We start from the raw sequence: 16,962 nt of genomic DNA on the forward strand, positions 1-16,962 counted from the left end.
CTTAATATATTTTCCCTAACAATTAGCACCTTGCACCTGTTAGGATTCTTGCAACAATAACCAGTGATATTAAATATAATGGGTGATTACTGCTGCCCCAGCCAACACTTGAGCATCTACTAGTTAAATATTAACATTTTATTCCTCTCCCTTTTATTGCTTTAGTTTTGTGGGCTGGGACCTGCAGAATATAATAACTCTGGATGCCGTGGAGGAAGACAGCCGGTCTCAGATCATGCTCAAGAAGGTCCAGTCTCCAGTGGTACTGCTCTACTGCTCTAAAGACGAAGCGGTATACATCTTGGAGGAGGCCCGCTCTCTGGGCCTAACTGGATTTGGTTACATCTGGATTGTGCCATCACTCACAACTGGGAACCCCGAAATAACACCAGAAGCGTTTCCATCGGGGATGATTTCAGTGTCATACGATGACTGGGACTATCCATTGGAGGCACGAGTTCGCGACGGACTGGGGATCATAACATCTGCCGCAGCAGCTATGTTGGTGGAGTACGGCGACATCCCTGAAGCCAAAACATCCTGTTATGGACAGATGGAAAAGACATCAAAGCTGCCACCTAGTGCACTACACAAGTAAGAGTTTCTATTAATCTATTTTGGCATTCATGTTGTATATACATGTTGACTAGATTTGCTTTAATATAGTGTCTGTAAATAGATTGTAATGGATCTTGGCCATTGATCCTCTTTTTCCATTTCACGGTAATGCTAATGCAATTTGAAAGCTTAAGTTTGATTTTAGCCATTTTAAGTTGGGGTAAAAGGGGGTGTCCAAATTTATTCCATACCAGAAATGTTTCGGTTTTATTTACATTATCCAGAAAATGTAAAAGGTCTTCAGTTTTTGTTATTTCTTTATATCACTTCAGTTTTTCTGTATGGATGAAATTGCTGTTAATGGTTATATTTTCCAGATATGAAATACATGCTTTTCCAGTCAGACCTCACTGACTGCTGTTGATTCTTGTCTGTCCTTTTTGATATGAGGTACAGCAGCGCTGCACTCTGCTATAGTCATGAAGTACAGGTCCTTCTCAAAAAATTAGCAAATTGTGATAAAGTTCATTATTTTCTGTAATGTAATGATGAAAATTTAACATTCATATATTTTAGATTCATTGCACACTAACTGAAATATTTCAGGTCTTTCATTGTCTTAATATGGATGATTTTGGCATACAGCTCATGAAAACCCAAAATTTCTATCTCACAAAATTAGCATATTTCATCCGACCAATAAAAGAAAAGTGTTTTTAATACAAAAAACGTCAACCTTCAAATAATCATGTACAGTTATGCACTCAATACTTGGTCGGGAATCCTTTAGCAGAAATGACTGCTTCAATGTGGCGTGGCATGGAGGCAATCAGCCTGTGGCACTGCTGAGGTCTTATGGAGGCCCAGGGTGCTTCGATAGCGGCCTTTAGCTCATCCAGAGTGTTGGGTCTTGAGTCTCTCAACGTTCTCTTCACAATATCCCACAGATTCTCTATGGGGTTCAGGTCAGGAGAGTTGGCAGGCCAATTGAGCACAGTGATACCATGGTCAGTAAACCATTTACCAGTGGTTTTGGCACTGTGAGAAGGTGCCAGGTCGTGCTGAAAAATGAAATCTTCATCTCCATAAAGCTTTTCAGCAGATGGAAGCATGAAGTGCTCCAAAATCTCCTGATAGCTAGCTGCATTGACCCTGCCCTTGATAAAACACAGTGGACCAACACCAGCAGCTGACACGGCACCCCAGACCATCACTGACTGTGGGTACTTGACACTGGACTTCTGGCATTTTGGCATTTCCTTCTCCCCAGTCTTCTTCCAGACTCTGGCACCTTGATTTCCGAATGACATGCAGAATTTGCTTTCATCCGAAAAAAGTACTTTGGACCACTGAGCAACAGTCCAGTGCTGCTTCTCTGTAGCCCAGGACTGGGGAATGTGGCACCTGTAGCCCATTTCCTGCACACGCCTGTGCACGGTGGCTCTGGATGTTTCTACTCCAGACTCAGTCCACTGCTTCCGCAGGTCCCCCAAGGTCTGGAATCGGCCCTTCTCCACAATCTTCCTCAGGGACCGGTCACCTCTTCTCGTTGTGCAGCGTTTTCTGCCACACTTTTTCCTTCCCACAGACTTCCCACTGAGGTGCCTTGATACAGCACTCTGGGAACAGCCTATTCGTTCAGAAATTTCTTTCTGTGTCTTACCCTCTTGCTTGAGGGTGTCAATAGTGGCCTTCTGGACAGCAGTCAGGTCGGCAGTCTTACCCATGATTGGGGTTTGGAGTGATGAACCAGGCTGGGAGTTTTAAAGGCCTCAGGAATCTTTTGCAGGTGTTTAGAGTTAACTCGTTGATTCAGATGATTAGGTTCATAGCTCGTTTAGAGAGCCTTTTAATGATATGCTAATTTTGTGAGATAGGAATTTTGGGTTTTCATGAGCTGTATGCCAAAATCATCCATATTAAGACAATGAAAGACCTGAAATATTTCAGTTAGTGTGCAATGAATCTAAAATATATGAATGTTACATTTTCATCATGACATTATGGAAAATAATTAACTTTATCACAATATGCTAATTTTTTGAGAAGGACCTGTATTCTGAATGCTCAAAGCAAAGCTCTGAAGAACAGGATATCATGTCCACACATGATTGCATGGGATCAACAGAAGAAAATGTTACAAGCAACCCTTCTGTGCCACTTACTGTGCCACTATGAAATGTTTGACAGCAGAAGCAAAATGCTTTGGAAAAAATACTTTTAAAGCAGTTTGCTATGTGTCAGACAGTCAGTAATTTTCTACTGCTTATTCCATAGTGGGTCGCAGGTGCCTATCTCCAGCAGTCTATGGGCAGGAGGCGGGGTACACCCTGGACAAGGTTGCCAGTCCATCGCAGGGCAACACACAAAAAAACCACACACACACACTCATTCATTCAACTAAGAGCAATTTAGAGTTACCAATTAACCTAACAGGCATGTATTTGGACTCTGGGAGGAAGCCGGAGTACCTGGTGAGAACCCACAGATGCACGGGGAGAACATGCAAACCCCATGCAGAAAGACTCCAGGGCAGGAATCGAACCCAGGACCTTCTTGCTGCAAGGCAACAGTGCTACCAACTGCATCACCGTGCAGCCCTTCTGTGTCAAGACAGTCCTTTAGAAATAAATTATACTATGAACATTAAAGCTACATATACTGAGGTGAAGTATTGTTAAAACAGGATGGAAGCTCTCAACCCCCCCCCCCCCCAAAAAAAAACAACATAATTTGGAAACAGAGGAAGCTCTCCAGTTAAAATCTTGTAGTAAACAAAATTAAACATGTGACACTGCTAGAAATTGGTGTTAATTTTGTATTCATTTTAATTTAATATTTGAGGATCATTCAGTTCAGCTTTATTCTTATGTTAAACATGTTTGCTACTTTTTTCAAAACATATATTTATTAAAGAACCCGACACATAGACTTTAGAGCTTTATAAATATACATTAATTAATTTATTCAATCTCAGTGACTTAGTTTTATAAGTTTACCTTATATAGAAGAACAAAAAGATTTAAAAAAAGAAACAGATCCAGGATCCTGCTCACCTAAACGAATGAGTTAGAGTATAACAATTTTATTGAATAACAAACAAAAATAATAATAATAATAATAATAATAATAAACAAATAGGTTATAGCTGAGAAATTAGCAGTAGGTTTCTTTATGTCCATAATTCAGTAAGAAAGTGAGGTACAAAAAATACATGATCTGCAGCAGTCATGCACAAAATGGTATGTTAATAGATATAAAATGGAAGTAGGATTGGGAGGAATGAAACTGGACAATGACTAATAAACCCTGAGCTTGTAATGAGATGCCAATGATTTTCCAGTTAGAATAAAACTCAATACACGACACTTCGGTGACATTTTGAAATAGAAATAGCAGCAATTGAAATAAACCCTTGATAGTTGATGTGTGTTAATGTCTGTTCTTAAGTGCATAATTTTCTGCAAGAGTTTGTCATTAATCTTTGCATCAAATTTTATGTTAAGGAGTAATTTAGGGGAAAAATGCAATTGCTATTGGGCCAAGGGATCTACATTTACAGCTTGGAAAAAAGAGGGATGTTGGAATTAAACATAGGAGAGAATAATAAAAATCTGTGAATGGAATTTGAGGGGGTAGTTTGTGATTTCGCCAGTGAAGAGTGAGGCAGAGGAAACACTGAGATGTGGTAACAGTGGGAAGCCACTATAAATGAGTGCTCTCTCAATCTGAAGAGCTCCTTGATGAGTCCTTCTGCTCTTCTTCTCATTAATTCCTACATATCTCATTTTCTCATCTTTCCTTTCCTCATCTTGCGCTCAACCCCATCAGCCAGTGGGAGATGTTGCAGGTTTTGCCAGCTCTGTCTGAGTTCCATCTGGCAGCAGGGCACAACCTGGGCACAACCTGTCTTTACATCCCACTGATGTATATAAAAACAATTATACTCTTACATATCAAGTCTCAAGTCTGATTCCTAATTTTTGTTTTACCAAAATAAATCCAGAAAAGTTCTATTTCTCCATTGGGCTATATCTTATTTCTGAAACTATGCATGTCTAGGAAATAATTATGCTGAGGAGAAGTTGCATATAAAAGCAAATAGATGTCTGCCCATCTCTTACCAAACAAGACTAGTTATGTGGGCTTCAAATTTTGTCAAAATGAAAGTTGTTTCTGGCATCACTATTTTACAACAGTGAAAAATGCCTTCATCCCAGGGTTTCTATTGCTAATGTGCAAATAATATTTGTCCCCTTACAGATATCTCCTATTTTTGCTTTTGGTCATGCTTAAATGTTTCTAATTGCAAAACAAATGTTGATATTAGACAATGAATTTGAAAAGTGCTTTTAGAGTTATCTTGAGTTATCTGAGATATTTATTAAAGGAAGAAGGCTATTCAAACCAATCTGGCCCTGTGTGAAAAAGCACTTGTCTCCTAAATCTTATAAGTGCAGTCAAGAATTTGCAGTAGCTGTCAGTTAGCCTTTTACATCATTGTGGAGACACTTTGCCCCACTCTTTTTTGAAGAATTATGTCAGCTGCATTGGCAGCCTGTTTAGGGTGATGCCACAGCTCTTAATTGGATTTAAGTGCATACTTTAACTAGACTAATTAGACAGCTTCATATTTGGGCTTTTGGAGAAATTGAGAGGGGGACATGTCTGCTTCGGATCATTGTCCTGCTGCTTAAACATGTGTGTTTAAACGAGGCAACGGTAGTTTTCTTTTTTTCTTTTTGTATGGTACCATTCACAGACAAGGATATCCAATTTGCTTTGAGGGAATTTAGAGGGAATACAATAAAATCACAGAAACCTTTAAGCTGTGTTTAAAAACAAATAATAGACCTTAAATTTAAGGTCACATTGATGGTCAGACAATCTCCCTCAGGTTTTCCTGGCAGAGAGCAGAAATCATGGTTCCATCAGTTATGGCAAATAGCCAAGGTACTAAGGCAGCAAAGCAGCTCCAGCCTACCATACAATATTATTTTTCTGAAATACTGTTAGTTTTGGGCTGCACGGTGAAGCAGTTGGTAGCACTGTTGCCTTACAGCAAGAAGGTCCTGGGTTCAATTCCCAGCCTGGGTCTTTCTGCATGGAGTTTGCATGTTCTCCCTGTGCATGCATGGGTTCTCTCACTGGGTACTCTGGCTTCCTCCCAGATTCCAAAGACATGCCTGTTAGGTTAATTGGTCACTCTAAATTGCCCTTAGGTGTATGAATGAGTGTGTGTATGGTTGTTTGTGTGTTGCCCTGCGATGGACTGGCAACCAATCCAGGGTGTACACTGCCTCTCGCCCATAGACTGCTGGAGATAGGCACCAGCTCTCCTGTGACCCACTATGGAATAAGCGGTAGAAAATGACTGACTGACTGTTAGTTTTACACCATATGTGATGGGATTTATACCTTAGAAAATTCCACTTCCATTTCTTAATTTCATATGATATTTTTCCCAAAAAACATGGGAATCAGCTAAAAGTTTTTTGGAAAAATGTGAGACAGGCGTTCATGTTCTTTTGGGTCAGCAGTTATCTGGGAATTGGAACTCTCCCTGGATGCCATTTTTGGCAAGTCTCTATTGTATTGTTGAATCATGAACACTGACACTGAAGATAGATAATTTGTTGATGCGCTTTTGGAGTAATTTTTGTCATTTCGGTTGGCCAGCCACTGCTGTGAAGGTCTACCATTGTTCCATGCTTTCACAATTTATCGTTAATGACTCTTACTGAGGTTTGCTCCAGCCTCAAAGCATTAGTATTTCCCTTTCCAGAATTATAGATGCCAATGCATTTGTTTATCATTTGTTCCTGAATTTGTTTCAATTGCATGACATGATTGGTTGTTGATTGATATCTTTGAGCCTACTTCATGCAGTGAGACAAGCAATTTATTGATTCTACAGGTATTTATCTGGCCTTTGTGTGGTAGTGAAACTGAACTAAAAAATGTGGTTAATCACAGCTAATTCAAGATTTGTTTACTTTTTCACAGAGAGCCAGTTCGGTTTGGATAGCTTTGTTTCCCTTCTGAATAAAATCGTCATTTGAAATCTGCATTTTAGATTTACCCATTTCCTCATTGTCTGATTTTTTATTTTTATTTTTGATAACATGACAAAAAAGGAAAATAATAAAAAAGAAATAAATCTGTAAGGAAGCAAATAGTCAGTCAGTCATTTTCTACCGCTTATTCCATAGTGGGTCACGGGGGAGCTGGTGCCCATCTCCAGCAGTCTATGGGCGAGAGGCAGGGTACACCCTGGACAAGTCGCCAGTCCATCACAGGGCAACACACAAACAACCATGCACACACTCATTCACACACCTAAGGGCAATTTAGAGTGACCAATTAACCTAACAGGCATGTCTTTGGACTGCGGGAGGAAGCCGGAGTACCCGGTGAGAACCCACGCATGCACGGGGAGAACATGCAAACTCCATGCAGAAAGACCCCCAGTCGGGAATTGAACCCAGGACCTTCTTGCTGCAAGGCAACAGTGCTACCAACTGCACCACCGTGCAGCCAGGAAGCAAATGCTATGAATGTAACTACAGTTTTATAAAAAAGGAAGCAAATACTTTTTTATAAAACTGTAGTTACATTCATAGCACTTGCTTGCCCAAGCAAAGCAAATGTTTTTTGCCTTTTTTTACCAAGGCTTTTAAGGCAGCATAAAAATCCTCTAATTAAAATGTTAATCTTACATTTAATTAATCCATATCACTATTATATGTTTATTGCCATTTTTGCAAAGACTGCAAAAATGGCCCCTACTGGGGTCACATTAGGTCCACAATCAGCAGTCCCAACAGATTAGCGATTTTCTTAGGAAACCCACATATACTGTAGGGAAAAACCAAATATTCAGAGCCAGCTGACTCTGTACTCCACATTCCCTGCTGCCTTAGGTTGTTAGCCAAGTGATGAGTGCCTACAGATGGTTATGTTGTGGGTGAGAGGGTACAGCCAATAGGGCTTTCGGGGTAGGACACTAGAAACATGATTGGTCAACGCTAGGTCAAGGCAACGGGCCAGTATGGGTTGTTAGATGTCAGTTTCTGTCAGGTGAATTAGGAGGATGTGGTTAAGCACACACTCTCACATACAAAGATATGGGCAGATGTGCTTAAATGTACATGTATACTATTTTGAGTCATAATTTCCTATGTCATTTTGATCTAGATTTTAACAATGGCATTAGCCTTAAATGTATCCTTATAGCATTTACAGTACCTTGGAAAACTATTCATATGCATTCAAACTTGTTCACCTTTTGTCACATTGCACTTTGCCAAAAAACATCTAGGGTTCAGGGTCAGAGGACCTAATTTTTTTAGCCTACATGCAAAATGCTATATGTGGAATGAAACAAACCCTACATGTCAACCCATACCTACAGTGAGAAACAAGGCTACAACCCTAATGATACACCCACAACTGCAATAGAATGGCATATTCATATTGTAGAATGGCCCAGTCAAAGTTTAAACCCAAATCTATTTGAGGGTTTGTGGCAATACCAGAAATATGCTGTTCACAAACAGTTTTTCTTTTCTATATCGAGCCATTTTGCAAAGAATCTACAATGATTTCAGTTGTTACATGTTGAAAGCTTGTAGAAAGCTTGTCCTAAAACATCTCCACAATATATTTGCACCAAAATCTAGTTCTACAAAGGTTTAAGTTCCAGAGGGTGAATACAAATTCATGCCACACTTTTTAGATTTTGATGTGTAAGAGGACATTCACACTGCTGGTCCAGTCCAAGGATCGGTAAAAGTGAGAAAATTCACACCTTCAGTTGGCGTGGTTTTCTTTCACGCTAAAATTTTTAAGACCGGACCAAACAACATCATGCAGTTGCAATGGATTGTTTTGGGGGCAGTATTGCTCCAGTATTATGCTGATTGAGAAGAATATAAGCAAGAAGAAGAAAGTCTGTATCATCAGGGTTTCTGTTGCTACTTTGGTGTTCAAATATAGTTGTGTTCCTGCACCTATTCACAACTGCACGTCAGCCCATAAGACATTTTCAAATTCTTTCATCTTCGGATTCACACTCTTACTATGTTTTTCTTCTTCCTCTTCTACTCAAATGCGCTGCTCTTTTCTCATATTGTGTGGTACACTGGGAACCACATGCATTCACACTGTAAGCGAACCGCTCCAGGGTCCAGATAAACTGTGCAGAGACCAGCAGTTGTTATCTTGCTAAGGTATGGTTCTCTAGTCTGTTTTAGTGTCCGGGATGGGTTCACATCGGCGTAATTCACTCCAAAAACAAAGTACTGTAAATGAACATAAAAACCATGTGTTCTTTCCTCCCTTTTCAAAATGATGTTGTGTTGGTCTATCACATAAAATTACAATAAATGTCATTAATATTTCCAGTCGTAAGAAGGCAAAATCTTCATGTTTATGGAATACGAATACTTTTCCAACGTACTGTAGCTACAAACAAACTGTTTATTTGTTTAAAACTCATAAAAGGTAAAAAGTGTCAGACTCATTTTACTTGAGAACATCAATTTGATTCAAGCTGTACGCTCCTTGCAGCTTTAGATGACCCCAAAACAACTGACCAAAAATCCTTTTGATTGGAGGTATGGTTCTGAAATGAGAGAAATATGCTGTTTCATTGACTTGTGTGGCCCCTGTGCAGTCAGTACTTTTAGCAAAGTTTTACCTCACTCACTTTTCACTGTGAGAGCTGAGATGATAAATCCACTGTGACACATCTAAGAGAAATATGTTTTGCAGAGTAATAGAAAATTAAATTAAATAAAAACAGGAGACAAATGACCGACTAAGAGAGCTGGGCAGTGAACCAATCACAGGTGACAGCTTGTGCTCCAGATAAAATGTGTGTGAGAGTGTCTGTAGGTGTGTGTGCATTTTGGAAACAAGAGAAATATTGGAGAATGTTCTTTCATGGCAGATTTACAGTGTTCTGTTCACCTTGCCATTTTGAACAGTGTGCCTTAAAAGGGTTTAGCACTTATTTATTAGAGTGTGAGTGTGTGGGTGAAAAAGGCGTGGCGGTACTACTTTGTTCTGACAGGTAATTTCAGTCTCTTGCGGTGATATATGATGGTTAGAACTGCGAGTGCAAACATCCACAGACATCCACTCCATGCAAAAGTTGTAGATGTCACTTGAAATGGACCTAAACTAAAAAAAGGCAATGAAACAATCAGTTTTGATTAAAAGGATCAATCTGTGAACAGAAAATGTTTAGCCCATTTGTCCTTTTGAGTTTTGAATAATTATTATTTTGGAAATGCACATTTATGTCAGTGACATACAACTTATTGTGTTGCTTAAAATGTAACAATTGTTATGGATGTATTTTAATATAGTCAAGTTGGCAACATATATCTTTTTTAATGTAAGTTGAGCTTTGTGACTGTGAATAATACATGTAAAAAAGATGAACTGAATGTTTCATCTAAAAACATATTGGTATAAATTGCAAAACGGCACTTTTTTATTCTTTATTCCAAATTTTCTGCTGATCAAGCTCACTGGGGAAATAGAGAACACCTACTAATTTTAAAGGTGGTAATAAGGGCCCTCTGTTGAATTACTATAACACAAACATCAGATACAGCAACCTCCAGGGTGGTGACTCAACTAACCTTTGTCAGAAGTAAGGGAATATGTCTATGCTTTAACAGCCCTGTTTATTTTTTGCACTTTCTCACCTTGAAAACAGTAGTTCTCTCTCAGGACACCCGTGTGAGATTATACATTGTAGCTGGCAGGAGAACGTAAGAATAAAAAGCATGATCTGACTGCTTTAAAGAAAAACACACAAACTGAATAATAACAATTATCCCTGCAAACGTAATATACTGTAATTTTAGTTAGAATAATTAACAAACCAAAGCCAACATACAGCAGAATACATGCTACATTTAGTAGTAGTTTCATAAATTGTGTAGAATAATATTATTTTATATACATGTAGATGTATAAACACATGAAATCAACTGGTTAATTAGTTGCTTTTGGCAGTTAAGAGATATGCAGCTCGCTGCTTGAAACGTAATGTCTAAAACAGCATTACACTAATAAGAGTGATGTGTGGCACTCCTTTAGTTTCCACATCAAGACTGAATAATTGTTTTTATGGCATCCAGAACTTTTTTAAAACAGATAAATTTGTCTTGTGAATGTGTAGGAGCCTTCTTTCAACCATCGGACCAGTAGTACACAGCAACAGATGTGGGAGGGGCAAAACTAAATAAATCTATGCTACCTACAGCCAGAGAATGCTCTGGTGCTTTGTGTGGCAACTCAATAAAAGGACTTCAGATCCTAAATGGACTGAACTTATATAGCAAAGACAGTAAATGTTGGATTAAAACATCAAGATAAGCTATAAGTGTTTACCCTGCCAAAAGAAAAAAATGTTACATAGATGTGGCAAAGATAATGTCATTCCATCTAAACAAGATTAGCTATCCTAAAATGTGGCTGAGAAGAAGATGATTCACCTAAAGATGTCTGTTAATGTGTAACCGAGGCTGAAAGGTATTTGGTGTGAACCACTTGGACTAACAAAAGCTGGCTTTCAATGTATTTAATTAGGCTAAATAAGGCAATAAAAGAACTGTTTCTAAAGTATTAATGTTAATGTTTCAAGGGTAATACATATCAATGCAACCAAATGCACATTCTATAGTACAGGAAAGTTAGTAATTATGCATCAAAAGCATAAGTATTTACTGAAGTTACTCAGCTTAAAGTGCTCATGAATTCCTGAACAAGAGCAGGATTTGTGTGCTATAACACTTGTCAATAGGCAAAGCGGTGGCACAGGGGTAGGGAGTGCGACCCGTGTATGAAGGCTATAGTCCTTGATGCCGTCATGGGTTCGAGCCCTGGGCTATGGACCTTTGCTGGAGGTGTTCCCCTCCCTCTCCCCAAACTATTTCCTGTCAGCAACTTACCAAATAAAGGCCACTAATGCCACAAAAATAAATAAATAAATAATAAAAAAAAACATTGTCAATTTATCTAATTGAAAACTTGAGGTATAAACACTCCCACAGAGTTGGGTGTACTTGACTCCGCTGGACGTCCGCTTTGAGTCTGCAAAAGCTCAATTCTTACAACAGTTTACGTGTACTAGGGGTCACACAATAAAGCTCAGCGGGACAATTCTGCTCAGTGGGGAAAAGTTTTCACATTGAACTGTTTTATATGTGACACCAAGCTGAAAAGGACTGCTGGCATCGACACGCTTCTGTGAGCAACTAGCTGCGAATACCTACAGTACCACTTCCACTCTCTGTGCTGCACTGACAGGTGTACGGTGGATGCCCAAGTTGGTATAATGGCATTATATGCCACCTTCTTTTATTTTTTTTTGCCAAAGCTACAAGACAAATGATCTCTTCCTCCTTGTCCATTTACGCCATGGCAGAAAGTATAGAAAATGTAGAAAATTGGCACACTTGACAATGAAATCTCAAACGGCCAGGCAAGGTATGCCCAACCCATGGTAGCCTTAAGAATAGCTGTAGATCTTGCATTACTCTAAGGCATTTCTTTGCAAAGTAAGGTTTGTCTTTATTTAGTTGTTTTCAGGTTGTTTTTTCATCTTGTGAAGTAAATGTAAGCTATCATTATCAGTCCCATATATAAAGAGAAATTAATTTATGCTTGGCATTGTCTTTATGGTTTAGACCCCTATTACGAAGTAAGGAAAGAAGTAGTTGTTTAGTTATTGCCCTGTTATATTAAACAACCGGAAAATAAAAACGTTTTGTTAGACTAGCTCAAAACACTGTATTACATATCCAATATGGCTTTTTAAAACTGAGCTGTTTCATTCAAAATTAAATAAATAAATAAATACTGCTATTGAGAAATTATTAATAAATATTCCATGAAATAAATAAATATCCCCATGAAATAAAACAAAATAATTATGTTAAAATAAATTTGCATCTTATTTTATTTAATTCATTTCAAGATTTATTTAATTTACTTAAAGATTTATTTATTTATTTCATAATTTTATTTTGTGACACTTTTATTTTGTAAAGCTACTTTACGTAGTTCAGTGACTTTTACTTTTTAACCCGTTTTTCATTTTAAGCTCTTTTTATTTCATGTTCTTATATTCAAATGAGGGGGCGGAGTTTTATCTATGGGGCGGCGCTGGGACAGCAGGGCCGAGCTCAATTCGTGGCTGAGGCCGGCAGAAGCATGGCGCTGCCTGCTAGAAGACAGCATGCCGGAGGGAGCCAGGGGATTCTGCGAGGAATCCCCAAACTGTTACTTTTAAATGATGATGTCATTATTGGTTATTATTTAATAAACAGCGTTAGACCCATAACATAAGGTGGATGTATTTACTTGGATGGAAAATAAATAGCACTATGTGTGTGTATGACGTGCTGAAAGGATGACGAAGACTTATTGCACAAACAGCTTCCAGAAAAACAGCGGCAACCGCCGTAACAGGCTTTTACGGCCAGTCTGGCACCTTCTTACCTTCTGGCATCCTCGCAGAATCCCCTGGGTCCCTGCAGCATGCTGTCTTCTAGCAAGAATTACTGAAATACGTAAAGTTGCTTTACAAAATAAAAGTGTCACAAAATAAAACTGCATTATGAAATAAATAAACCTTTAAATAAATTAAATAAATATTTAAGTAAATTAAATAAATATTGAAAGGAATTAAATAAAATAAGATGCAAATTTATTTTAACATAATTATTTTGTTTTATTTCATGGGGATATTTATTTATTTCATGGAATATTTATTAATAATTTCTCAATAGCAGTATTTATTTATTTATTTAATTTTGAATGAAATGGCTCTCCATAATTTTACACTTAACTTAGATTCTTTAAAATACAGTTTTAGATTTAATAAATTGGTATTCTTTCTGTAAAAAACACAGAATAAATATTATTTTTTAACTGCTTTGGCATTAAAACCCCAATACAAATAAATACGCATAGAAACTAAATGTATGGATTGGTCAGAACTGGGCTGGAATGTCCTGGAGTGATAATGGATTTTGTAAAACACAGTTTGTGATTTGTTAAACCTTCACTTTTCCCATAAGTAGTCTCATCTGGTAAACCAAAATCTGTATTGTCTCATCTTGTGAATTGAATATATCCTTATACTCTTATTAAAACCATATAAATCAACTGCTGGCAATAATTTTCCTTAATGGCCAACATTAAGTCATGGTCAGACAGCCAAATAGCATTGCAAACATACGGAAAAGCTATTGATTTTCTTATGTTTGAATAGATTCTGTTTTGTTTCTCTCATAGGCATAGAGTGTTCATTCGTGGGCTTCATAGATCTTAGTACACTGACAGTACACATCATTGCTTTGACTACCCCTCGTCTTAACAAGGATAAATGTCTCCATCTCTGACTCATTCTGTCTTGTGCAGATCATCCTATCATCCTTGTAGAAAAAACCCTTGCTTCAGCAGCGCTGTTTCAAATAAAATGCAAACCTCTTATAATGCAAGCCACAACTTGGAATGGGTTTTTATTAGCAGTTCAATTAATTTTTATTTCAACTATTGCAGCTGAGCCTTAAGTAATATTAATGCACTTTACAGATGCAACTAAATCTAACTGTCCATCTAAGCAGATACATTCCAAACAATCACAATCACAATTCCAAAGTAAATTCAACTGAGTTAAAATTGAAATGGTTCAGACATATTCCAGTTCAACAATTCAGCATAATAATTTCACATAACATTCTATGAAATGTAGAAAAAGTTGCTAAATATTTAAATATGAAAAACACATTCATCTATAAAAATTAATCAATTGCAATTCAGTCACTTGTCATCTGATGTATTTTTACAAGAAAATGGCTGCATGGGCAAAAATTATCAGTGGAGAAAAATTAGCACAAATTCAGATTTTTTTTTTTGGCCATTCTGCTGTCTACAGTTTAATGTGAAGCTTAGTTACTTTTACTCCAGACCGCTCATCTTCCTCCTCACCTTATTGCAATCCATTATACTCCAAAATAAGAAGAAAGGAGCAAGAAATAACCGTGGATATTTTTACCCTAACTCTGTTGCATAGTCCTCCTCCTATCCTGCCATGCTTTCTCTCCATCTCTTTCCCTCAGCCCCATTCATCTTCCGACCCATTCTCATTCCTGTGGGTGCTCTATCTCTGCTGTCTCCCCAAGTCTGCACCCTCTTCCTTCCCCCTAAGAAAAAGGAGGTTACAGACATGAAGATGGCTGGACAATGAAAAACTAAATTGGACAATAACTTCAGTGTATGTGGCAGAGCTAACAGAGTGACATGGTGTGTTGTTGAGGTGTGCAAAATAGTTGTCTGTGTTTATGTGTGAGCAGAAATGTTCATCCAGGTTTGATGAGGATCAGTTTGAAGCAAACACACTTAAGTCTGTGTCCGTATCCTAGCAACACCCTATCAGTCCACCTGTTCTGTGGGCCTCTGCCAGAAAAGGAGTGCTACATAAGCACTCATAGACAGGCTAAAGGGCTTTATTCTGTCTGTAACGTATTGAATAAAAGCATACAACATTAGTGTATAGTTAAAGTGCCAGGAATGTTAATTCAAGGATTGATTCTTTTTAGCTACAGACAAAGAATTTAAAGCTTTGATTATTCATTTGTTTATTCATTCATTGTGTGTATGAAAAAAATAACACGAGTGTACTCACTTTTTTAGATGGTTTCAAGATTCAAAGTGGGTTGTTAGAAAAAACGTTGACACTAATGGTGTCTAAAGCATCCATATTATGTCCAATCAAACAGTAGTGTAATTATTGTGCAACACAGACACCACCTTGTAAAAGTATTCAGAGCCCTTGAACATTTTTAATTTTGTCACAATGCAACCACACACTTCAGTACATCTTATTGGGATTTTATGTACCACAAAGTACTGCATAATTGTGAAGTGCAAGGATAATGACTTCTGATTTTCAAATTATTTTACAAATAAAACAAAGTGTGGTGGCTTGTATTCAGCCCCCCCCCCCCCCCCCCCACTGAAACCCCCAAACTAAAATCCACTACTGAAACTGAAGTCAAAAGTCTCCTGATTAGTAAATGGTCTACCTGTGTGTTATTTGGTCTCAGCATAGAAACAGCTGGTCTGTGGATCTTAGAGGTATGTTTATTTGCACAATGTAGAAAACACTCAATTCTATTCAGTTTAATTCAAAAATACTTTATTAATCCCAAAGGGAAATTAAACTTGTGGAATCAGGTGGTCTGGTAAGATTTAAAAATTGATGTTCAAAGACTCCATCCATCCAATCTGAGTGAGGTTGAGAGGGCCGAATACAAATGGACACCATACTATTCAGATCTGTATTTTTGAAACTTATTTGAAAACCATGTATATTTTCCTTCCACTTCACAATTATACATTATTTTTTATTCATCTATCACATAAAAATTCCAATAAAACATTAAATTGAAAGTTTGTGGTTGTAATGTGACAAAATGTTTAGAAGTTCGGGAGCTTTAAAAAGTTTTGCAAAGCACTGTATGCTTGTTTACAAGCCAATTAAAGAATTTTACTTATAAAATTCATTCAGGTCCTCACCAACAACAACCTAAAGGCACATTTTGGCATGATTTAGCACTAGACAGCATCTCACAGTACTCTAAATCATCACCTCTATCATTATGTTTGTAGCCTAACATTTTTCATGGTTTGTGCTGCTAGAGTGTCAGGTATGGTCTCTAAGACAAATACTTATTAAATTTAGTAGAAGAACGGCGAGTATTAAATTAGAACATGTGTAATGTAAACCATTAATACTCTTTGGAGCACTTTTCGCAAAATGATTTCTTAATTACTCACTCACAAACTGAACATTATGAATCTAACGCTGTAAATGTTTAAATTCCACAAGTATGTCAAAACATTGGGCAAAGAAAAAGAGAGAAAAGTGAACATTCTCCATTTGACTTAAAAAACAAAATTTGTGACTCTCACTAGCTTGATACTGCACCAAAATCCTTTACACAATGTCCTACATGAAACACCTCAGCTGCTGCATTCCACTGCGGGTTTGTACTGGTACAATGGGCCACATGCTCCATTTAGAAGTTCGCCCCATCACCCATTCTAAGGATGTAGCAGAGGAGGAAGGAAAAGAGGAGCAAATTCCTCTTTGTTGTACATGAGCACTGACACAAGGGAGTGAGGGAGACGGAGTGAGGCAGGACAGTCATGATTAATGTGGAGCCTGTGTAGACCCAAGAATATCTCCCTACTGCCCTCCATCTTAGCTAATGTGACCTGCCATATGGGTCAACCATTACATTCTGTGTGTTTGTGCTTATGTGTTATGTCTTAGGACTAATGATGGCTTTAGGTAATCTACAGTATGGAGAT

General features: G+C 37.8%; 1 protein-coding gene across 2 annotated transcripts in view; it reads left to right on the forward strand.

Moving 5' to 3' along the window:
• Positions 1 to 16,962, forward strand: part of LOC124863302 (glutamate receptor ionotropic, NMDA 2A-like) — a 287,376-nt gene that overhangs the window by 178,141 nt on the left and 92,273 nt on the right. For both annotated transcript variants that reach the window (XM_047357637.1, XM_047357636.1), the window contains one exon: positions 166 to 594. In XM_047357637.1, coding sequence (XP_047213593.1) covers positions 166 to 594 — 429 coding nt within the window. The remainder of the gene's footprint in view (positions 1 to 165; positions 595 to 16,962) is intronic.

Source organism: Girardinichthys multiradiatus, chromosome X, assembly GCF_021462225.1.
Source record: "Girardinichthys multiradiatus isolate DD_20200921_A chromosome X, DD_fGirMul_XY1, whole genome shotgun sequence".
NCBI lineage: Eukaryota > Metazoa > Chordata > Actinopteri > Cyprinodontiformes > Goodeidae > Girardinichthys > Girardinichthys multiradiatus.